At 40.9% G+C, this 23790-nt stretch overlaps 2 protein-coding genes across 12 annotated transcripts in view; one reads left to right on the forward strand and one right to left on the reverse strand.

Annotated features, from left to right (window-relative positions):
* Nucleotides 1-23790, forward strand: part of BCAS3 (BCAS3 microtubule associated cell migration factor) — a 592235-nt gene that overhangs the window by 476742 nt on the left and 91703 nt on the right. The window lies entirely within an intron of this gene.
* Nucleotides 14661-23790, reverse strand: part of LOC121472671 (proline-rich protein 2-like) — a 108425-nt gene continuing 99295 nt past the window's right edge. For 5 of the 6 annotated variants that reach the window (XM_041723965.1, XM_041723957.1, XM_041723966.1 and 2 more), the window contains one exon: nt 19292-23256. In XM_041723965.1, the coding sequence (XP_041579899.1) occupies nt 23211-23256 (46 nt within the window). In that variant the 3' untranslated portion in view covers nt 19292-23210. Of the gene's footprint in view, nt 16762-19291; nt 23257-23790 lie in introns of those variants that run through there. The other variant, XM_041723958.1, reaches the window with a different exon arrangement.

The following is a 23790-nucleotide window of genomic DNA, read 5'->3' on the forward strand; positions in this document are numbered from 1 at the left end:
ACCTGAGGTCATCTTTTTCCCTAGAGGGTGTCCTCTGCGGCGTCTTTACTGAATTCAACTGTGGGTTTGCTTTCTTTCACTTTGGACTGGCAATCACTACTATCAGTTGAACTGCTGTGTTAGCACTGTGCAAGTCGCTTGACATAGGTTGTCACTAATCCTCTCAATAACCCTTTAAGGTAAGTATTATTATACCCATTTTACAGATAAATATGGGAGATATTAAGCAACTTGCCCAAGTTACTACTGTACATCAAAGCCAAGACTTAACTTCAAAGCTCTATCTTTCCACTCTGTTTATAGTAAGCTCAGAACGCCCCCCAAACTCTCAAATCCCTGTGGTATTTCACACTAACAGTACCAGAAATTCCCAGGACATTAATGAAGTGATCAGAGTTGAATGTGTAGAGGCATTAGCCTATTTGAAAACAGTAGATTTCCACAGTTTTACAGGAAAACCCAAAGAAGCCCAAGTACGTTAGACAAATTGGAATTGAAAAGCTAAAGTAAAAAAAATATTCATTTTAAGGTCATCTGTTTATACTGACACGAAGTCTATGGAAAATGAGGGAGCCAGCGTCATGTTTCTGAAATATGCAATTTTACAATGGGAACGTGTTATAAAATGCCCTGCCACTGTTGTTTGCCTTGGGATTTAGGGTGAGAGACATGAAGGCTGACAACTCTCTTCCTGTTGTAGGTCAGAGCTTCAAGGAACTCTGTAATCTTCCCACCAGCTTTACTCTCTCCTGGAACTCACGGGTAAAATTAGATGCTGGCTGGACTTCAGTAGTTGAGTTTGAAAGCTTTCAGAGGCCAAGGCAGACAACTGCAGCAGACTGCTTTCTCACAGTGCCACTTCGAGAGACACTTTGTGCAGACTAGCGTAGTTTGGTAAACTGACCAGGGTCTGACAATTCTGCCATATAACACCATTAATAACAGTGCCCGTAGGAACGCGAGAAAATGATCTCTGGGTGGTTAATCTCCTTGGAAACAGGACAAGGCTTTATCTTCCTTTTATCAAGATGCTGCATTTGCCTCTGGATGTTGTTCTGCTGCATTGTGTACTGTTAAGTTAAACAGCAACAACAAACCTCTCTTTGAGGATTTAGACACTCTCACGTTAGGGTTCTTTTGTTATACACATTCCAACTGACTCTAGGAGGCAAACGTGGTGAAAAGGGTGTGGGAAGACATCACTTAGAGAATGAGAGCTCTCCCAAACCAGCATCGAACACATTTATCTAATTTGACACATTTTGCCTGGAAGTCATAGAAAGAGACTGTGGTGCTCCCGTCAGAATATAAAGAGCCAGAGACTAAAACCAGACTAAAAAGAGCCAACCCATTAGGGAAGTACCTCCCTGGGGAGCGGGTGGGCAGGGAAAGGAGGTTACATGGCAGTTATTAAACACTGAATTAAGAATATGTTCAGAGAGGCTGCTACCCAGGAAAAATCCTCCTTCCCGTACTTAACAGGGCAGGGGACAGTTAAGGAAAAGGAGTTCTGCTTATTCTCTGCTGCAGGATGCTACCCCCTGACCCTTTATAAGTCAGCCCTGCTTGATTACTTCTTTTAATTCAAGACTCAGAACAGCTTGTAAAGTTTGTTGTTTTTTTTTTTTATCATTCCTTTCCAGATTGTGTGGGCCACACTGTAGCATGCGCTTTCCTTTTGTCCACATCTGTTTTCCAACCTCATTACTCTTCTGTTATTACATTCATTAAAAAAAAGAGAGAGAGAGAGAGAGGGAGAAAGAGCTGTTTATTTCTTTTCAGCATGTTTTTTTCCCATTTTCAAAAGCTAAAGTGGTAAATCATGTGATGTTTGATATGACCATCTCCACAAATTCTAGTTGTGTGAATGGATGATTGCTTATCTAAGAATTGGTTGAACCTTCTTGTTTAAATTAGCTCCACCTAAGCCAGAGCTCGTAACTCACATAATGCTCTTTCAGTGTAGACCACAATTGTCAAGACTTGCCATTTCTATGTTAGAATGTAATAGCATACTCTCTAGGGCACATAGTAGTGATGTGACTTTTTTGGCTAGTGTGACTCCTGAATGCTTCAGTTTGAATAGAATTATTTAAGGGCAAATGGAAGCTGGGAGCCATAGCTTTAGGATTTAGAGTGGTTTTACTTAAAAGCTAAGAAAAATGAAACAAGGATGCCCATTAACACTACTTCTGTTCAACATTGTGTGGAAGTATTAGCCAATGGAATGAAGTAAGAGCAAGAGATAGGAGACACAAAAATTGGAAAGAAAGAGACATAGTTGACCTTATTTGCAGATGATATGATGTGCTGTATAGAAAATCCAGGAGAAGGGCACCTGGGTGGCTCAGTCAGTTAAGCATTCAGCTCTTTGTTTGGGCTCAGGTCATGATCTCGGGGTTGTGAGATCAAGCCCCACGTTGGGCTCCGTGCAAAGTCTGCTTGTCCCTCTCCCTCTGCTCCTCCCCCTGCACTATCTCTCTTGTAAATAAATCAGATCTAGAAGGAAGGAAGGAAGGAAGGAAGGAAGGAAGGAAGGAAGGAAGGAAGGAAGCAAAGAGAAAGAAAGAAAAAGAAAGAAAAGTAAAGAACGAAAAAGAAAGAAAGAAAGAAAGAAAGAAAGAAGAAAAAAGAAAAGAGAAAAGAAAGACAGAAAGAATAAATCCAGGAGAGTCAATGAATGAATTAATAAAAGAATCCAGCAAGGTTACTGAATAGAGAAATTGATGGCATTCTTACATACCAGCAATAACCAATTGAAGAAAAGTCCTATTTGCAATAGCAATCAAAAGCACAAAGAGGCCAGGAATTATCCTTAGAAAAAACATGCAAAACATTTACAGAAAATTTTAAAAAGTAAATTGAAGGGATGAAAGAAAACATAAATGGATATAACATACTCATGGATGAGAAGACTCAGCATAGTAAAGTTGTCAATTATCCTCAAATGAATTGAGAAATGAAATCCTAATCAACATCATTGTAGGTTTGGAATCAATCACAGGCGTGGCAGGAAACCAGTGGCGCACACAGAAGCTTTTACTGAAGAGTTCATGAAGGGCTAATTTGCAAATATTTAGACACAGCTTAGGGAAACCAAGAAACCAACAGGGGAGAAGGCGCAGTACCCCAAGCTATCAGAAGATAAAAGCCTCAAGCACCCCTGGGTCTGAAGCAGTAAGGGGTAGAGCAGTTGTCAGCACCCAGAGAGTGCTGTAGCTGAGGCTTTTGGAGAAGCCCACCTAACAGGCCTTCCATAGAGAAATCGCCACTGCTGACCTGGGCCTTGCAACAGGAAAGCCAAGTGGGGCAGGACCTGTTTTTCTTCTTGCTCTTCTTTCTCCTGCCATTGACTCTCATTGGCTGCATCTAGGATGAAGGGACCCAGTTGACACTGTTCATCTGGAGGACAGCCTTATGGGGACAGAGCGAGATGGAGAAGAGTGGAAGGTGCATCTGAAGGAGCAATCAGAGAGTAGCCAGCATGGGATTTTTCATAAACATTTTCAAGGTGACTGAACTTCACATGGAAGACCAGAAGTCAAAAATAGGAAAGAACAGTTTTGGAGAACAGACCAATTATGATTTTCATTGGAATCTCCTATCAATCAAAACGTATTTAAAACTGTGATAACTGAGATGGAATGGTATTGTTAGAGGTAGACAAACAGTAGAATGAAAACACTATGTGAAAACTTGAAATATGATAGATTGCATCACAAATCAGTGCTGTTGAGTGGACTAGTCAATAAATTGTGCTAGGACAAATGGTTATGTGTACAGGAGAAAATTAGGAAAAATTCATATTAGGATAGCAAAAATTAAAAACTTTGACCACAAGTGCTGGCAAGGATGTGGAATCTCAGACACTGATGGTGGAATATAAATTGATGGACTCATTTAGGAAGATAATCTGCAATGTCTAGTGTAGTTAGAAAGATCCTAGAGCCAGACTGCTTCCCATCTGTAAAATAGAAATAAAAACAGAATCCTCATAAAGTTATTGTGAAATTAAATGAGTTAATATAAAAAGCACTTAGAGCAATGACACAAGCACTATTTAAGTGTCACTTATTATCGGTATTATTATTTCTAAGATCTTGCAGTTCTACTGCTAGGTTAGATAGTACAGAGAAAGTTCTGGCTTGTATAAAAGAAGACTCATGTAATAATGTTCATTGCAGATAAGCAAAAGCATGGATTTTTTTTTTAAATCATGATATGTTTATTACATAGAGTAGAAGTGAGTATAAACTAAAGCTACCTGTAGCAACATAGATAAATCCTTAAAACATTGAAGGAAAAAAAGAGATTGCAGAAGAATGAGAATAAGGCAATACTGGGAGGGAGATTGGGGGCGGGGAATGGAGTGTGGTACACAGAGATTTCAGCTGTATCTGTAATACAACCTTTTAAAAAATCTGAACCAAAAGGAGAGAGAGCTAAGCAGTAAGTTATGGGCAGGTTTTAACAATATGAAAGAGACGTATGATGGAAAGAAACTACCTTGGAGAGGGAGGAGTATATAATATTCCTGGGCAGACAGCTTCTAAATTCCATTTTTTTAAAAATTTGATTTGTAACTTTATATAAGTTACTTAACGTCAGCTACCTCACTGGGATATTTTGAGGCTTAAATGAGACCTACATGTAGCATATAGATTGTATATAGCATAGTATACTATATATTTTACATTGAATATAGCATAGCATATTATACATAGCATAACAGTTCCTCATACAGAAGAGGCCCTCAATAATGGTTCCATTCTTTTCCCTCTTGTACAAGGTAGAAAAAGTCTAACAAGATTTTCCTTGGAAAATATTCTAGACTAAATTTCTGCTTCTGTGGGCCTGGTTTCCACAATCTAGCCTTGACTTCAATTCATGTTCACCTTAAGTAAGCATTGCCAATCCGTGCCCAAACTTAGTGAAACAAACTTATTTGATAAAGAAATGAACTTCAGGATCTCACTGCGTAAAATCATCATTCTTTTTTCTCTTCGTCAAATGCGATATTTCCCAGTGTCTGGGTGTGCAGTGCTGTCTTGGACTTTGTAAGGAACAGCTAATGACCACAGCCCTTGCCTTTATCCTAAAAAAAAAATCTTTGACCATACTGTTTTTGTAATAAGCACTTGTGAACTTACACCTTTTCTTGCTAGCCGAGCTGGGGAGTAGTTTGGTTCTCCTCTGCCCCATAAAAGATAAATGTCTTTATCTTGTGAAAACCCAGTGTTGCTTTTCGTGGATACTGAACTATTTCCCTTCTTCATTTCTAATGAGTTGCTGTTTGATTATTGTTTTTTGTAAAGATATGAAATCCATATGAAAGCCCATGTTGTCCAGGTCAGTTTCTACATGGGGGAAACTTGTCCTCACTGTCATTAAAATTTTATCTATTCTAGGCCAACCCCTTTGATCATTAACAAGCAATTTGATGTTTCTCATATGAACATTTCTGTAACAATGAAGATAGCAAATTCAGGATTATAGCTGAGGAATGACCTCTTTTTTATTCTCACATTTGGGGAGTTAGAGATGACATTCAGTGTTAAGGAGAAAAGCTTTGCCATGGTAAAGGAGACAGATGGCTTTAGAAAGAGAGAGAATGAGCATGGACAAAGAAAATGACCTGGTGTGGATTTTTAAAGGAAATCTTCTTTCTCACATGCTTCTCACAGGGAAACTCTCTGTGAGCAATGCCATTTAAGGAAAGATTTGGGAAAAAAGAATTAGTTTCCAAAGGAAAGTGTGAGAAGCACCTTAAGCTTAAATGATTTAACACTAAACTAAAGACTGGGTATCTGAGAAGCTGTATCTAAGGATGGAGAGCTGATACAGGAGGCCTAGGAAAATTCTCCTGTCTAGCGTCCCCAGGGTTTACCAAGATGACCTTGCATGGAGATACTGTTTTCTGAAACTGACATATTTAGGAAATCTCTGAAAAGATCTAACTGCTACAATAAGTGTGACTCATAGCCTTTTGCACCTTCCGTTGTTGTGGAGTCCATCCATGTCGTGTTAGAAATTTTCTAGTAGTCTAAGCCTATTTAGTCTGTTTTCTCCCACTTTGTAAACACCCTTTTTCCATAGTTGCAAATGTCTCCATCATTATTTGTTTCGATTTGTAAATTGCAGAAAGGCTAGGATAAACAGTGTCCTCATACACGCACATCGTTTGTTGCCAGAGATTAACTATCTCTGGCCAGAGATATTAAATGGAGACAGTCATTATTTTCTTTATAAAGCCAGAATTCCGAAAGCAAGGTTCCTTTTTTCTTGTCCTCTCTCTAAGATAAGAAAGTTAGTTTTTAAATTGCCCCAGTGGTAGGTAACTTAGAAGGTAATTAGTAGTGATGGCAAAGCTTTTATTTCTTCGGAAATTTCACAGAAGATTGACCGATTTCTCAGTAGTACTCAGGGCCCTTACCCGAAGCTACAATGGTAGGGACCATATCTGAACTGTAAATTTCCAATGCTTTTCTGTGGATGGTGGGCGAGTGAGTGAATAAATGAATGAATGCTGCATTGCCCAATGGCAAGAAGCATAGGATAAAGAAGAAGAAAGAAGAAGAAGAAGAAGAAGAAGAAGAAGAAGAAGAAGAAGCAGCAGCAGCAGCAGCATGGGATGCCCACAGGCTTACAGTCTGATTCTGAACTTTAGGAGAGAGATGGCAAGGAGGTGAAACATGGAATTTTCCAGAGCATAGTCAGGAAGGGCTATATAAGAAAGGACTGTTTGACCTGAAACATGACCATAGGGTAAAAGATTCTGCTCTCCTTTTTTTTTCTACTCTGTGTCCACAGACCTGTCCTATATAGATCTGTGTATGCTCAGAGTACACTGAAAACCCAACACCCCCACCCACCTCCAAAAAACTAGGTCATGTATCTCTTGAATATTTAATATCATGTCCTACATTTTGTGCCTGGAGAGAAACCATTACTCACTTGTAGATGTCACTCAAGCTACAGATCTTCTGTCATTCACTCATTCACTGAAGATTTGGCATCCCTAGTCATATTTGATTTGGGGGACTGTTTGTACCTTTACTTATTCCACACCTATCTGTTTTGCATTCATTCATTCATTCAGTACTTTTTTTAACTAAGGATTCTCTTGACTCATGAAAATGAATAAGACATAGGCTCTATCTTCAAAATATATTCTTATTCCAGTTGGGAAGACAGAATTATATAGCCTATCTCTCCCTCCTTCTCCTTTTGTATCTCCACCAACAACTGCCCTCCTCACCACTACATTTTTTAGTCTTCTTTTGCTTTCCCTTTACCAGAGTCATATTATTGTTTTTGTAGTAAAAAAAACACATAACATAAAATTTGCCATCTTAATCATTAAGTGTCCAGTACAGTTGTATTGACCTTATGCATATTGTTGCACAACCAATCTCTAGAAATTTTCATCATAGAAGCAGAACCACTGGTATAGAATAAGGGATCCGTTATAGGGACTAGACCTATATCTAACCTTGTATGAGTGTGGTAGCCATTCAAGGAGTCTGTTGCCTTTGAGAGTCATGGTGGGACTGAATGGAGATCAGGGCTGATGTTGGGAAGAAAGATCAAGGTGAAGTGACAGAAGGAAAGAAAAGGATAAATTCGAACCTGTGAGGCAAACTGGATCCCAGATCTGTTTCTCAGGGCTATTAGCCACAATGAAATAGGTGATCCACAGCAGGCGCTGACATTCTTCATTACAGAGCTGCACATGCACTTGGCCCAGGACACAAAGAATCTGAAGGAGGCGATCTGGTGAGAGCTGGGGCGATATGCAGGCCTGGTAGGTTGGCTGGCACATGAGCAGCGGTATACACAAGATGCCACAGTGCCACGTGCCCAACATTTAACCTTCAGAGTGTAATGACGGCTGCCACATGCCCATCTTTTGAATCTCACATAAATCTATCATATAGACAATCCTAACCCCTAGTCATAGAGGATAAGAAATTCTGGGGAATGTCATTCCTACTTATATGAGTTGATTCAGCATGAAGCTACCACAATCCTTAATTATTTATTTTTTAGAAGATTTTTATTTATTTATTCACGACACACGCACACACACACACACACACACACACACAGGCAGAGGGAGAAGCAGGCTCCATGCAAGGAGCCCGACGTGGGACTCAGTCCCGGGTCTCCAGGGTCAGGCCCTGGGCCAAAGGCGGCGCTGAACCACTGAGCCACCCGGGCTGCCCAACCCAAATTATTTTTTAAGAGCCTTAGGAACAAATCCTTATTCAGCAAGGATGCAGGATATAAGAACAATATATGGGGCACCTGGGTGGCTGGCTCAGTTAAGCATTTGACTCTTGATTTCAGCTCAGGTCATGATATCAGAGATGTGAGATCAAGTCCCATATCAGGCTCTGTGCTCAGCCCAGTCTGCTAGAGATTCTCTCTCTCTCTGCTCCTCCCCTCAATGTTCACCCACATGCACTCTCTTTCTAAAATAAATAAATAAAAAGATTAAAACATTTAGGAATAAAAATTTGAAAAAGAAGCTTCTTTTTAAAACAGGAAAATGCAAACTGTTAAAAGAAATTACAGAAGACTTAATTAAGTAAATGTGAAGACATGTTATGAATTGAAAGACAATATTGTTAAGATGACAGTATTCCCCAAATTGATTTACATAGTCAATGAAATCCCTGTAAAAATCCCAGCTAACTTCTTTGCAGAAATTGACAAGCAGGTCCTAAAATTCACATATAAATGCAATGGATATAAGAATGGATATAAGAATAGCCAAAACAGTCTTGAAAAAGAAGAACAAACATAGGCTTCAAGTTTTCAATTTCAAAATTTACAAAATTTACATCAAGATGGTGTTTTACAAACATAAGGATAGACATATAGATAATGGAATAGAATTGAGACTCCAGAAGTAAACCCTCACATTTATGGTCAACTGATGTCAACAGAGATGCCAAAGCAATTCTTGGGGAAAGAATAATCTTTTCAAGAAGTGGTGATGGGGCAGTATACAGCCACGTGTAAAAGAATGAAGTTGGGCCTGTACTTCACACCATATTTAATCAAAGACTTATATAGGAGCTAAAGCTGTAAAACTCTTAGAAGAAAACATAGGTATAAATCTTTGTGACCCTGGATTAGGCAAGGGTTTCTTAGATATGACACCAACAGTACAAACACAATAAAAAAAGGATAAACTGAGCATCATCAAAATTAAAAACTGTTGTGCTTCAAAGAACAATATCACAAATGTGAAAAGATAACCCACAGAATGGGAGAAAATCTTGCAAATCATATATTCGATAAAGGATTTGTAGCTAGACTATATAAATGACTATCACAACTCAATAATAAAATGGCAGATAACCCAAATTAAAAATGGGCAAAGGATCCAAATAGACAGTTCTCCAAAGAAAATATGCAAATGACCAATAATCAGGTGAAAAGGAATCAGGAAGATATAACTCAAAAAACAATGAGATACCATTTTGTGCCCACAAGGATGACTATAATAAAAAAGATATTAAGTGTTGATAAGGATGTAGAGAAATCAGAACCTTTATATACTACTTTTGGAAATGTAAAATGGTACAGCTCCTTTGGCAAAATGTCTGGCACTTTTTCAAATGGTTAAACATAGAGTTACCACATGATCCAGCAATGCTACACCTGGGTATATACCCAAGAGAAATGAAAAAATGTCCACACAAAAACTTGTACATCAATGTTCATTGCAGCATTATTCACAGTAGCCTAAAGATGGAAACAACCCAAGTGTTCATCAACAAATTGATGGACAAAATATAATATGTCCATACAATGGGATATTATTCAGCCATAAAAAGGAATGAAGTTCTGATACATGCTATAACAGATGAACTTGAAAACATTTGTGACTGGGATCCCTGGGCGGCTCAGCGGTTTAGCGCCTGCCTTTGGCCCATGGCATGATCCTGGGGTCCTGGGATCGAGTCTCACATTGGGCTCCCTGAAGGGAGCCTGCTTCCCCCTGTGCCTGTGTCTCTGCCTCTCTTTCTCTCCCTGTGTCTCTCATGAATACATAAATGAAATCTTAAAAAAGAAAGAAAGAAAGAAAGAAAGAAAGAAAGAAAGAAAGAAAGAAAGAAAGAAAGAAAACATTTGTGACTAAAAGAAACCAGTAACAAAGGACCATAGACTGTGCGGTTCCATTTATATGAAATGTCCAGAATAGGCAAATCTAGAGAGAAAGTAGATTAGTGGTTGCCTAGTGCTGGGTGGGTGGGAGGGGCGGTGGGGATGGGAAGTTTGAGAGGTGGTGGCTGAGAGGTACAGGTTTTTTCTTTTAAGAGTAATTAAAATGTTCCAAAATAAGTTGTGGTGATAAATATGCTAAAAGTCATTGAATTGTATCATTTAAATGGGTGAAATGTATAGTAGATGAATCATATCTCAGTAAAGCTGTTGTTTCAAGGGATGGGGGGCAACCTAGGACTGATACACTTAATAGAAGCTCTTGCTTGTTTCTCCTTTTTTTCCTTAGTCAATAATTCCCTTTGTGGGCAGGTATGTGAGCAGGCAGGGAGCTATATCCCATCCTTTATCATTTGGGTTCTTCTTAAATGGAAGCTTCTGCCTAGCTTGTTGCAGTGAAGATATTCACTAGGCATTGCTTATATTTTGCAAACTTTCCCCTGGGGCCTTGCAGAGGGTATTTTTGGGTCCAATATTGTGGTCCATTGTCTGTTCACTTGTCCCTGTCACTGTTATTGGGATAAGCCTAAGATATTAAGATAAGCTCTTAATCCCTTGGAGGACACAGAGTTGTTCAATCTATCCTAGTATAGACCAGAAACCAGATTTAAAATAGTAGGCCAAGCCGTTGAACCTTTATGGTGAGGTGACACCGATCCCTGTGCTTGAGTGAAAAAAACCAGGCAGATAACCACAAGCCACATTGGGCTTGGCTGTTCCAGGCTGGCCGGATGACTTTGATGGTGTAAGTTTTGCTAAGCCTCCTTTGGCTCACTCTTTCTCCCTCTCTCCTCTCTCTGCATTAACTTTAGCTTGGCTTCAGAGCTCGGAGTACTCTTTTCAGTTAAATGTTCATCCCTGGGGTAATTTTCTCCCCACTGTCAGCAGAACTAAAAGAATCTTCTATTTCACCGAAGAATTGTAAGGGATCTCAGAATTCTTACAGTCGAAGCTCGCTACTTTACACGTGAGCACCCTGGATGCCGAGAGAAAGGCAGTTGTGGTTTGTTCAAGTCTGGGAGGCCGGCCACTGGATGGCCCCGAATCCAGGGAGTTGCACAGGCAGAATGAACACTTCATATCTTATAATCAGCCCAGCTTGGGCACTGAGGAATCACAACTTATTCTTGGAAGAGAATGAGAGGTAGTTGGTATGGCGGAAAGAATATCCAATTTGGAATTAGGGGATGTAGGTTTGAATCACGGCCCTGCCACCTACTGATCCTAGATATGGGATGAGCACCTAAGTTGTCTGAACTTCAGTGTACAGATTTACGTAACAGGAAGGAATAATAGTACCTCCATTGGAAGATGTAAAGAATTGTTGCAATGATGGATATTAAAGCTTCTTGTGACTAGGAACAAAAGTTGTACTGGCATGAAAAGATTGGTACTGTTTGTATATGTGTGTTTATGCATGTGCCTAGCAGGAAGTGGCCCCTCCAAGTCCATTCTTTGGACAGGTTAGTATTTACATGGGCAGCACCAGAGCCAGGGGTTCAGCCAGCCTTCCTCACACATGCCTGCTTATTTGGGCAGCAGACATGGAGCCATATGGAAATATCTAGACTTTAACAGATCAAAGGCTTTTTCCAGCAAGTCTCAACTCATTGGTCTACGTTATTCCTATGATATCTCAGCTTCTTGAAAAGGTAATACATGCCACGCAATTAAAAGAGAAAATCAGGCACAAAATGGTGTATCATGAAAAGTCCCCCACACCTATCTCCTGGTCTATCCCTGGAGGTAATCACTATATCAGTTTCCTATGTGTCATTCCAAGGATATTCTGTGCACACACAAACATCCTTTTTTCTTTCCTTTAAGAGGACAGCCTGGGACACCTTGGTGACTCAGAAGTTGGGTGCCTGCTTTAGGCTCAGGGCATGATCCCGGGATCCGGGATGGAGTCCCACATTGGGCTCCTGTGAAGAGCCTGCTTCTCTTTCTGCCTGTGTTCCCTGCCTCTCTCTCAGTCTGTGTTTCTCATGAATAAATAAATAAATCTTAAAAAAAAAAAAAGGACACCCTACTATACATTCTCTTTTGTATTTTAATCATATATCTTGGATATTTTCCCTTTTTTGATATTTATGGAATATCCTTGTTATTTTCAGAGACAACAGAGTGTTTCATTGCAATGATTTACCATAATTTACTTAGAATCCCTATTTTTGGAAGTATAGATGGTTTTTAATCTTTTGTTATTATAAATAATGCTGAAACAAACATCCTTTTATATCTTTGAATATTTGGGCAATGTTCAATTAGAAACTATACAATTAGTTCCTAGAAGTAAAATTCCCAAGTTAAAGAGTATATTCATTTGTAATTGTATTAGCAAATGCCAAATTTTCCATCCTGGTTGCTCTACTAACTTATACTCCCACCGACAACATATGAACGTGCTTATGTCTCTACACTTTTCCAATACGGCATGTTATCAGATTTCTAAAATCTTGTCTATCAGATTCAGTGTGATATTTCACTGTGACTTTAGTTTGCATTTCTCTTAGACTGGTCGTGAACATCTTTTGTCATATTTAAATTCCTTTTTATTCTCTGTTCATAGCCTCTGCTCATGTTTCTATGGTTATTGGGTTATTAGTCTTTTTGATATTGATTTAGAGAAGCTTACTCCATACTAAGTACCATTTTATTTTTCATATGTATTATAAATATCTTCCCCAGTTTGTCAATATCTTTAAACATGTTTGCAATACTTTTTTCACCATAAAATAGTTTAAATTTTTATGTGTTTAAATTTATGGGCAACTTTTAGTGGTTTCTGGGGCTTGCATCATACTTAGAATAATTTTCCCCTTCTCTACTGATTAAAATGTTTTCCTATATTTTCATGGTAAATATTTTTTCTTCCAAGTTTTTAAATTCCAGTTTTGTTAACACACAATGTAATATCGGTTTATGTGTAGGATATCTTTACTTGCTTTTCTGGTTACTTCCTTCAGAGGTTGCACACATAAAAGATGCTAGAGAACTTTTTTCCTGATCAACTTTTTCAATCTAGACTGTTTCATGTAGAGGAAGAAACAATTTGGATTCAGAAGACCTCATTGACTAACTGTACCATATATATATATATATACAAGTCATTTACTGTGTATCTGCCTTTTGGATTTTTGTGAATATCCAATAAGATCAAATGAAATATATATGAGAAAGAACTTTTTCAACTGTAAAAAAATTGTCCGGGATGGTGTCTCAGTGAACACATTCATACGTGCTTTTGTTGGGGGCATAGCTCAGGGGTAGACCATTTGACTGCATACATGCTTTTGTTACTTTTCCTCCCTTAATTGGTCTCAGGTTTGAAATAAAATTTGTCTCTAGGAAAAAGAAAACCTCATAAATGTGAAATTTCCTTTATTGCTTCTTTGGGAATATCTTACCAATGTGAAGTCTTTACTGAGCCTCTGAGTTGGCAGCTGAGAAAGGAGGGGGATAATGGGCCGTTAGTGAGAGGTTCTCCCCAAGTGTCCAGACTAGTAATTTCTAGGAGTTGAATGGTTGGGAATGCAGGCAGGGCATTTGGTTAATATGCAAGGACAGAGAACTCAGTTCATTCCAGTTGTGTTGAAAGAGTTCAAAGGCAGATTATTTTGGGAACTAAAGTTGGTTTACTTGTGAACAGATGTGACTTCCTATGTCAGCCGAGGATCCCTAGCTTGACCTGCAGAAGCTCCAGGACATGTTAAATGCCCAAGTTATAGAAAATTATGTTTGGATTGCTCCTTGTTAATAAAATGGAAAAGGTACATTGAATGAAAAAGAAGGAAGCCTGTTGACACAGAGTACTGCATACCAAATCATTCTAGAAGTTTCTGTGCCTCAATTTGAGAAGAATTAAACACTGTTTTTTTTTTTGAATGCTATTATTTTTGTTTCCATCTTGCTTTAATGGGTTAGTCAAATTACATCATCCTTTTATCTACCTAAGCATTTTTTTCTTCAAAGATTTATTTACTTGAGAGTGTGCATGTGCACACGTGTGCATGCACATGGTGGGGAGAGGGGCAGAAGGAGAGGGAGAGCAGACTCCTTGCTGAGCCCTGAGCCTGCCAAGGGGCTTGATCCCATGACCCTGAGATCATGACCTGAGCTGAAATCAAGAGTTGGATGCCCAACTGACTGAGCCACCTAGGTGCCCCAACCTAAGCATCTTTTATTGAGGTAAATTTTTCATATAGTGAAATGTACAGGTCTTAAATATGTAATTAAATGAACTCTAACATTTGGAGATAGATAGATAGATAGATGTATATGTTTGTGATTTCCCCCCTTCAATATTAAAAATGATGTAGCCCATGGCATTTTATATCTAAATAAATACTATGATGTTGTGATGTTTACTTCCCTCCATTTTGCTCCTTTAAGTGTTGAAAACAGTTGGGCAACCAGGACATTCAATGGGCTGCTTCGTCCTTTCAGCAATTTCACCACCTAGTTTATTTTTTAATACAGATGGGACTGTTTGTGCTGGAAAAATACCAACGAATCAAATTCGTCTTGGTTTCATACAGCCTGTCCACAGGCCTGTGCTAAAGCACCCACTCCACACCAGGCATTGCGTACTGTGCTTGTTTCCTTCTCCCTCTCTACCCCTACCTAGGGGGACACAAGTGACAGAGGGATGGGCAAGTGCTTTTAGAGAGGAACTATACCAAAGTGAAATGTTAAATAAATTTATTTTTGAGCCATTAGAACTTGAGAACCACTGTTTAAGTTAGAACTTGACCTCACTCACCTGGGCAGCTTCAATCCTAGCCTTGGGACTTGGATCTCAAGCCTGTTGCCCTCTGCTGCCTTGGTGTTCCTTGGAATTAGCAGTGCAACCACAGCTGCGTGTCCTTTCTCTGCTCCTTTTTTCTTTCTCTGGCTGAGCTGTGGAGGTGGCTGTGTAGGCTTCACTCAGCTGGCTCTTCCGCCTGCCCAGGCGTTCATCTGTGCCTGTGGGGTCATGTCCCTGTGAGGTACCCTCAGCTGAGCCATCCGGATCCGGGCTGAGAGAACCCCTCACCCTTCTGCTCACCTGCGAAGTCCGGGGACACAGGTCACAGCATGTTGACCTCAGCACCTAGCCCAGTACGGAGCACCTAGTCGTTGAGTGACGATCTCAAGCAGTTGTTACCAAGGCCCTCTCCTGGCTTTCTGGTCTGTAGGCTCTGGAAGCCTTGTCCTGAATTCCTGTTCTCAATCTCAGCCTAAGCTGCTCCCTCTGGCTCCCTGCCTGGACCTCAGGGCCTCTTCTGCCCCCTCCGGGTTCAAACCAGCTACTTTGAGACAGCCTCCACCTAAGTAGACCAGGGGCCGCATGAACCAGAGACAGGAAAAGTATCACCCTAGAGTCGAACTTGGGTCCTTTGCTTTCTCATCATCCTAGACTGCAGTGTATCTTGCTAAAATACAGGAAGGGGGGCCGGGGGACAAATATGCCATTTAGTGCCTGGCAGAATCGGTACTAAGCAATGTGTCAGAGAACCCAGTGCTACTTGCTCCGTGCAGAGTAGCCCCTGGGTCTGAATACTGATCTTTGTTTTCTGTTGATTTTCAACAGGTGTCACTTACACTTTCTCAGCCCTCCAGTGGGGAGCTCTGTGTTGGCTTCAGTTTAGCCATAGGCTCTAGACTAGCCAGGAGGATTGACTCAGTGAAAATGTTTACTTCTCTAATTAAGCAGAATTAAGGTCTGGACTCAAAACTGGCTTGGGCTGTGCTAGGCATAATTGAGATGCATGGGCTTTGTGTAAATAATGTACCTCTAATTGGCTTTGATTAAGTGCAAATTAGGATCACACTTCACTCCAGTGTGATTTACATTCCTAAGCCGTTTTACTAACTGAAGTAGTGTGGGTGGCCGATAAGGCTTGTTTATCCAGGGTGCTGAGAGAGCTAGGAGCTGGGGGTCTGCAGTTTTCCGGAGGTAAGGAGCCTGCAGCTAAGATCTCCAGTTCTGATTCTGACATCTTCCTTTCCATTTCTGGTCCCTACTTTGGGCATATCGGCTTAATCTGTTAAATTCTAGAGTTCCACCATTTTTGATTTTCAAGACTTGAGAAGATTGTCTTAAAAAAAAAAAAAAAGTGAATAGTGGTGTTTGCCTTATGGAAACTCAGACCTAAAAACAACACCAGGCTTTGACTGTCCGAATATTGTGACACCTTTGTTACTTGTGGACCAGAAATGTTTCATTAAAGGAAAGACTCTTCTCCAAAGAGTCTCCAGTGTGTGAGTGTGAATCAACAGACTGCTACAAAGCAACTCAACTCTGTACACATCTTCCTCCAGGATTGCCTTATAGTATTCAAAGGGAAAGTCTATGCAGGTGGCCCTTGGTGAGCCTGGATGGGAAATGTGACACATTCCTTTCTCACAAATTCTTTCATCTGCATTTGAAGGTCACCAGGATGAGACGGAAGCAGCAGCAGTTGGTTTTGTACGGATGTCAGTTCCCACTCCTCAGCTGGTGAAATCTGGCATGTGGCAAAGCTTCTGGTTAGTGCGAGCCTGCAAAATGGGCCACCAGAGGAGGACTGTGACATGGTGTTTATGACCCTGTAGGCCATTGGCAACTTGACCTAGAAGGAATGTCTCCAGATTTTCTCGCATTAGCGTGCTGTGGCTTGGTGCACCACCAAAAAATAACATGACAAAATAGGGATTTTCACACTAACAGAGAACTCTAACAGTGTGCCAGGATCTGTGGGAATGCTGTTAAGAGGTGTGATGTGTTAAATACTCTCTTCGCAGCCTGGTGAAAGAGTTGCCCAGAGCATCACAGAGGGACTCCTTGAGTGTGTCACCTTCAGAGAAGGTTAGACTGTAAATATGTTTGGTGTCTAAACTCTGCCCTGGGCCCTACTAAAGTGAGAAGGCAACATATTTAGACAAGTTACACTCTAGAAATCCTGGCAGAGTAAGACAGAGAAGGCTTTCTAGGCCCCGTAAACTACATTCATTCACTTACTCATCTAGTAAATGTTTGTGAGCCACCTACTTGCCAGACATTGGAGATGTGACTAGGAATAAGCCATGGACTCTACCCCAAAAGAACGCTATCTAGTTGGGGAACAACTCTGTATAGAGCTAAATCACAACCAAATGTGGTATGTGCTGTGTCAGAAATAAGGAAGCAGATGGTGGCAGGCTGTCATGGGGAAAATTGTCTGCCATACTACATTGGTTCAGAGCAGCTTGGAGTTGGCTTGAGGGCCATTTACTGTTCCAAAAAAGTACACTTGTTACCCCCTTTCACTCGACTGGGAATTTCTGAAAATAAAGAACAGTAACAACCAACAACAACAAACAACGGTACAATAATTAAGACCATTTGTTCAGTATGCCCTGTGTACCAGCTACCATTCTAAGGGCTTTTGTTCATTTTCTCAATCAAATCTTTACAGCACCATATAGGTACACTTTTATTATTCTGGTTTTAAGAGGAGTAAACTGAAGCTTGGACACTAAGTAACTTTCAGAAGATAGGAACCAGAACTCAAATCTCCAAAGCTCTGGGTCTGGTGCTGATTTTCCCACCAGCGGGCGGTGAGCTCTCAAGCAAGTTGCTTCCTGTACCTGCCTCAGTTCTCTCCCTAGCCCCAGCATCAGATGAGGCACTCAGCCACCTTCCTGAATCACAGAGAACACTTGGAGTATGGCTAGGGAAAGAGTAGAGTCTTTTCTATTTGCCATTGCTACACTCAGTTGTAGAATTTTGTGACCTTGACTTGCCATCTGCCAGCCCTAAAGTAAGTAATATTGATCTTTGTCAGTCTTCTTGACCTGTGCACTTGATTCCAGAAGGCTTCTTAAAGTAGGGCTCTCTACCTTTCTTTGTCCTAAGTGGCCTAGATAGCAGGGGTTCCCGGGTATCAAGTACCAGGGATTTGTCCTAGGCCATCTATGATATAAATTGTCCTAGCTTTAGATCAGCATGTACTTTCTACTTAAGATGCCCTGTCAGGCTAACAAGGCAAATGCAGTGCTCTGATCTTCTAATAGATGAGGTTCAGCCCAAGACCTTGATGCAGGTAAGTTCTCTGTCACTCTTGATTGGTTAGGAGGAGTGCTTCCTTGTCTGAGTGGTAGGGACAAGGAACCAAGCCTGAGGCAACCATGAGCTATGGCCTTCCAGAGGGCCAGGACATTTCCCTGATGGGTTTTAATGCAGAGATGCTTAGAAATGAGCTACTCCCTTACCTGTCAGTCCTTTCAAGAGGCATCGCACCCAACCCTGGTTGAAAGTGCTATACTGAGAACCATAAAATCCTCCTTAGACCCAGGAGGTGGCTGGCGTTTTGCAGGTACCTTGTGTTAAAGAGAGCCTTGGACCCAGAGATTTTGGTTCTAGGGGATAGGGATAGAGGCAAGGAAGTATGCTCACAGTATTTCTCTATCAACTAATAAAATGTTTACAATTACTAGTGTCAGCTTCATGGCATCAGTCCTTCAGTCCCTCCCATTGCAGAAGAACCACACAGGCCCCACTGCCCTGTCTATGCACATTTCTTCTTGGGCAGGGCCCGGTGGAAGTATACCTTCCTCTTGCCCTGAAGTCTACTTGTGAGAACAACTCGTTTCAGACTCTTAATGTCGTCTGATCCTTCTAATCATATTCTGGAACTTTGGCTTTGACCTTGAGTTCTATTTCCAAGTACTAAGCATTACTTAGAAGAGAATGCAGCCACCATGACTCAGCTGGCTCACTCAGAGTCAGAGTTGTGGGGGTAGGGTAAGGGTGCCGACCCAGTAAGTTCTCATTCACTCATGAAAGGGGGCTTCTTTTGTGACCATTTCCAAACATCTCTAAATGAGCCCAATTTGGTTTTTAGCTTTTTCCCCCTCTTTGCTTATAATTTCCCAGTATCAGATGTAGATGTTTACCTCCCTGTGCATTACTGCAATACGAAACCACTTTGTCCTCTGAAAGCAAATAAACGGGCTTTAATGGATGTGCTCTCAGCTAGCAGCTAAAGAGTTAAAAGTTTTAGCAGGCAGACTGGCCAGCAGGAGTTAGTGGTGTGGAGTAAGAGGGACGCCAGGCTGTCTCTAAACTTTTTGGCCCTCCCCAAGTACAGAGATGAAGGAAGAGCCTCTATAAATCACTGGAGATTAGAGATCCTGTTCTTGCCGACTCCACAGGGTTGCGCTGCTTAATGTCAAAGCCTCACGTATTACTTTAACAGCACTCCTTTTCTTTATTAAATCCACTTTGAAATAAAAAAAAAAAATGATGATCTTTCCAGTAAGGGGGAGAAGGCTAAAAGGATTTAGAAAGTATCTGCTATGTTACATTACAGAGACTAATAACTGTTTAGGGAGTAAGTTACATTTTTGCACCATCTTAAGCCATAAAAATGAAAAGATGTCTAAAGGTCTGTTTCTTAAAATCAATTTGAGCATTTGTTTTGCCCCGTGTCCTTGCCTTCAGGTCCTTCAAAGTGTGGTGCAGAAACTGGGAACAGGAGGCGTGGGTGCTAATGACCAAAAAGTCTAGGAACGCACTGTTAAGGAAATTGTTCAGAACTAGGGTATTTACTGTGTATGAGTGAGAGAGTGAGTGAGTGAGAGAGAGAGAGAGAGAGTGTGTGTGTGTGTGTGTGTGTGAGGGAGGGAGTGTGGTGGTGGAAAGAGTTCTACTTTTATACTTAAAAAATGCAAACGTTGACTGTGTTCCATTGGAGGCCAAGACCAGGCTTATCTCCTTCATCTGACTTTAATGAAGACATATTTTAAGCAGCTGCACCCATGTCAAATGTCATATTTTGGCTCAAAACTTCCACCTTCTGAGTGGGAGGTTTCTCAAAACTCAAAAGTTGGTAGTAATTATAAACTAATTGGGGAGCTCAAGGCAAAAGTTGGATTGTCACAAAACCTGAGTTAAAAACTAATTTATATAGATGAAGTAAGAGGGGCCATGAATCGATAATCATTACCCGCCGGCAACGGGTAGATGGGGTTCATTATACCATCTTCTCTGCTTATATATTTCAAAATATTTTTGCAACAGAAAATAAATACATCAGTTTAAATAAAATGCTTAGCACTCTATAGAAAAACACATATGTACACACACACACACACACACACACACACACACCGACCAACGTAAGCCAAAAATGTTCAATCACCAATTACAACATTTTTATTTGTACTTTCAGAGAGATCTTTAAGATAAAAGCTGCACAGAAAATTTGGGCACCCAAATTTGTGTACTACCTAACCATTAGGGATTGAAGCTTCTTTCTGTGTGTGTGTGGTTTTTTTTTTTCCATTTATAGTCAAATGGCCATTGCTTACATAGGATTATTTCAAAAAGATAGAATTCCCTCATTAAAAGCCCAGCAAAAAACTTTCCAAATCTTGGGAACGAATGTGATCAAGGGACTTTTACAGTTTGCCTTTTTTTGCCAAGCACCCACGAGCCAAGTTCATTTTGTTTTCAGGATTTCACTTATTTATTCAGCAGACATTTCCTGAACAACTACTACCTCTCAGGCATGTTGCTAGCTGCCAGTGATAAAAAGCCGAGTAACCTGGACTCTGGCTCTTGAGAAGCTTTATAATCTTAAATGAAAATATAAAAACGCAAATTAAATATAAACTGGGCATGTAACCTTAGAGACAGAGGCCACTTTTAAATGCTGCCACACTTGATGTGGGAAAGGGAATCATGCTTTTCTCTCTGTAGCTCCTTGGGTCATGGCTAGCAGAAGGACTGAGAGCTGGGATGAGCAAGGAAGCCTCTTCGAGCCAATTCCTAGATTGGTGTGGTGCTGTTTCCATCTGCATGTTGAAGTTTGGAAGAGGTTCACACCTTTAAAATATGGTTCAGATTTGCCAGGGAAAAAAATAGCTTGTGTTGCCGGGCTTCCCATCCCAAAGCTGACAAGTCACAGCTTTTGATTCTGACAAACAGCTTGAAGGTGTCATGTCTGCAGGCTCCTGACACAATGAATTGCGGTTCTTCATCCTTGGCAGTTTGTGCTTCATGTATGCTTTCGTGTGTTTAGGAAGGCTGCCCAGTTTTAAAGTAGCAGCTCTTAAAATAGCTGGAAATGGATGTGGAGTTCAGGTTTGGTGGATATGGGATGGCTGGGGCTCGTGTGTATGTTTGTGTGCGCACATTTTCAAGGCTGTGTGCGTGCCTGTGCTGCTGTAAGCCGGTGCTGTAACAATTTACACAGGGGTCCATTGTGACCAGAAAAGAAAAGGCATGTAGGGTGAGATGGGAGAGGGAGGGAGGATTGCATCTAGTGATCCTGGAACAGTTGCTCAGACCAGCATTTAGTGTTTTATTAGGAGAGAACAACTCTATAAAAGGAACAAGAGGCTCAATCATTACAGAGTGGGGCGACAGGAGGCAGCTGCCAGCATGACTTTGAAAACCCTTTCAGATCCTAAAAAAGTTGCCACATATAACGTGCTGCAGCTGCTGGGATCATTTAGGAGAAATGCAGAACTTGGCACCCACTCACCTCTAGGGGATAGGATTCTAGGATCACCCCAGTGTTTTCTTTACATGAGTTCCAACCCCCTCACTCCCACCCCTCACTTTTCTTCTTTGTCACTGGACCTTCTCACAGCATTTCTTACGTTTCTCATTTTTTCAGGTGGGTTTTCAGAGAATTAAGAGAAAAAGATAGTACCCTAGTTTGATCGAAAACAAAGTGGGGTCGGGGAGTGGGCAGTCCTGTGTGCTTGGGAATTGGGTGGGTGAGGCCAGGCTGCGAGAATACAGAGGACCCCCTAATTCTGTCCCTAGTATTTGTACTTGACGAATGAGTTACCATAGCCTTGCAAACTATCACTTACATGATGTCATGTAAGTAACAAAGTATGTGGATTTCATTTTTTTTCAAGTCTGCCTGGAGATGTCTGTTTTTCATCAGTACATACAGAATATTTGCAAAGTTGAACCCTTGGTGATTAAACATCTCCAATTAAATCATATAAACTTAAGCAATAACCTGTGATCATATACGCCAGGAAAAAAAAACCATTTATGGGGAGTTAGTTTTGACAAATGGATTATTTGATATATGTATAAGATTTTTGATAAAGATTTCTCAAAGTATAAATGCCAATTACTGCTAAAACTTGGCAACCAGTAGGGCTTTCTATGAACTCATGTTCTGTGAGCAAGCTCAGAGACCACTAACAAAAAATATTACTGATGTAATCTTAAAAGAGATGTGGCCCCAACCTCACTGGGGAACAAATGGAGAGAAAATTAAAGGGTGGTGGGGTGTGGAGGTAGTCATAGGTTCATATTTAGAAGGGATATTAGAAAACTCTTTGGCTGGAAATCTCACTTAGAGTTTGAGAAAATTCCCCTGTCCCTCCTATCCTAGGGATTCCCATCATTTTCTCCTTATTTCTCACCTTCCTCACCCCAATTTAAAACGTTTACTGGGGGAGGGGAACTTGGGTGGCTCAGTAAGTAAAGAGGCTGCCTCTTGGTTTCTGCTCAGGTCAAGACCTCAGGGTCCTGGGATTGAGCCCTGCATTGGGCTCTGTGTTCAGCGGAGAGTCTGCTTGTGGATTCTCTCTGTCTCTGTCTCTGCCTCTGTCCCTTCCCCTGCTCATGCTTGCTCATGCTCGCTCTTTCTCTCTCTCAAATAAATAAATAAATCTTTAAAAGAAAAAACTCTTACTAGGGGAGATACCAGTCTCAGATTTGTTGAGATGGAAGAGGGAAAAAAAAAAAAACCCTCATTTTTAAGATGAGAAAAGTCGGGCCCAGAGAACCCCTAGAGAAGAAAATAGAATGAAGTTTTCTTGTTCCGTCACAATCTGAACCAGGCATTTCTAAGCCATCCCCCAGTTGCCAGGTGACCAGGGTCAACAGTGGTCAAGCAGGAAAGAGAAAAGACCATGTCACTGGTGAGATGATATGAAGACCTACCTACAGTCATGAGCTTGAATTCCATTATGTGCAGCAGGATTCAGAAGATCTACCGGAAGTTGCAACTCCTTTTGCCGCAAAGTAGGATGCTATGTCTGTGGTCAACATAGTTAAGTAATAGATTAGAGCCATTTCATTCTTGTATCTTCCAGTCACTAAAAGAAGTTGTTATTTAAAAAGGGAGAAGTGGGGACCCCTGGGTGGAGCTCAGTGGTTGTGCATCTGCCTTCAGCTCAACGTGTGATCCCAGGGTCCTAGGATCAAGTCCCACATTGGGCTCCCTGCAGGGAGCCTGCTTCTCCCTTTGCCTATGTCTCTGCCTCTCTCTCTGTGTCTCTCATGAATAAATGGATAAAATCTATTAAAAATAATAAGTAATAAAATAAAATAAAGGAAAAGTGTACTAGAAATGCCCAGCTACCGTGGAGTTACTCATTCTGCTTTAAAGAGACCTGAGGGGGCAGCCCAGGTGGTTCGGCGGTTTGGCGCCACCTTCGGTGACCCGGAATCAAGTCCCACGTCAGGCTCCCTGCATGGGGCCTGCTTCTCTCTCTGTCTCTCATGAATAAATAAATAAAATCTTTTAAAAAAGAGAGAGAGACCTGAAATGTAATATTAACTTTTTTCCT

Source organism: Vulpes lagopus, chromosome 12, assembly GCF_018345385.1.
Source record: "Vulpes lagopus strain Blue_001 chromosome 12, ASM1834538v1, whole genome shotgun sequence".
In the NCBI taxonomy this organism is placed as follows: Eukaryota; Metazoa; Chordata; class Mammalia; order Carnivora; family Canidae; genus Vulpes; species Vulpes lagopus.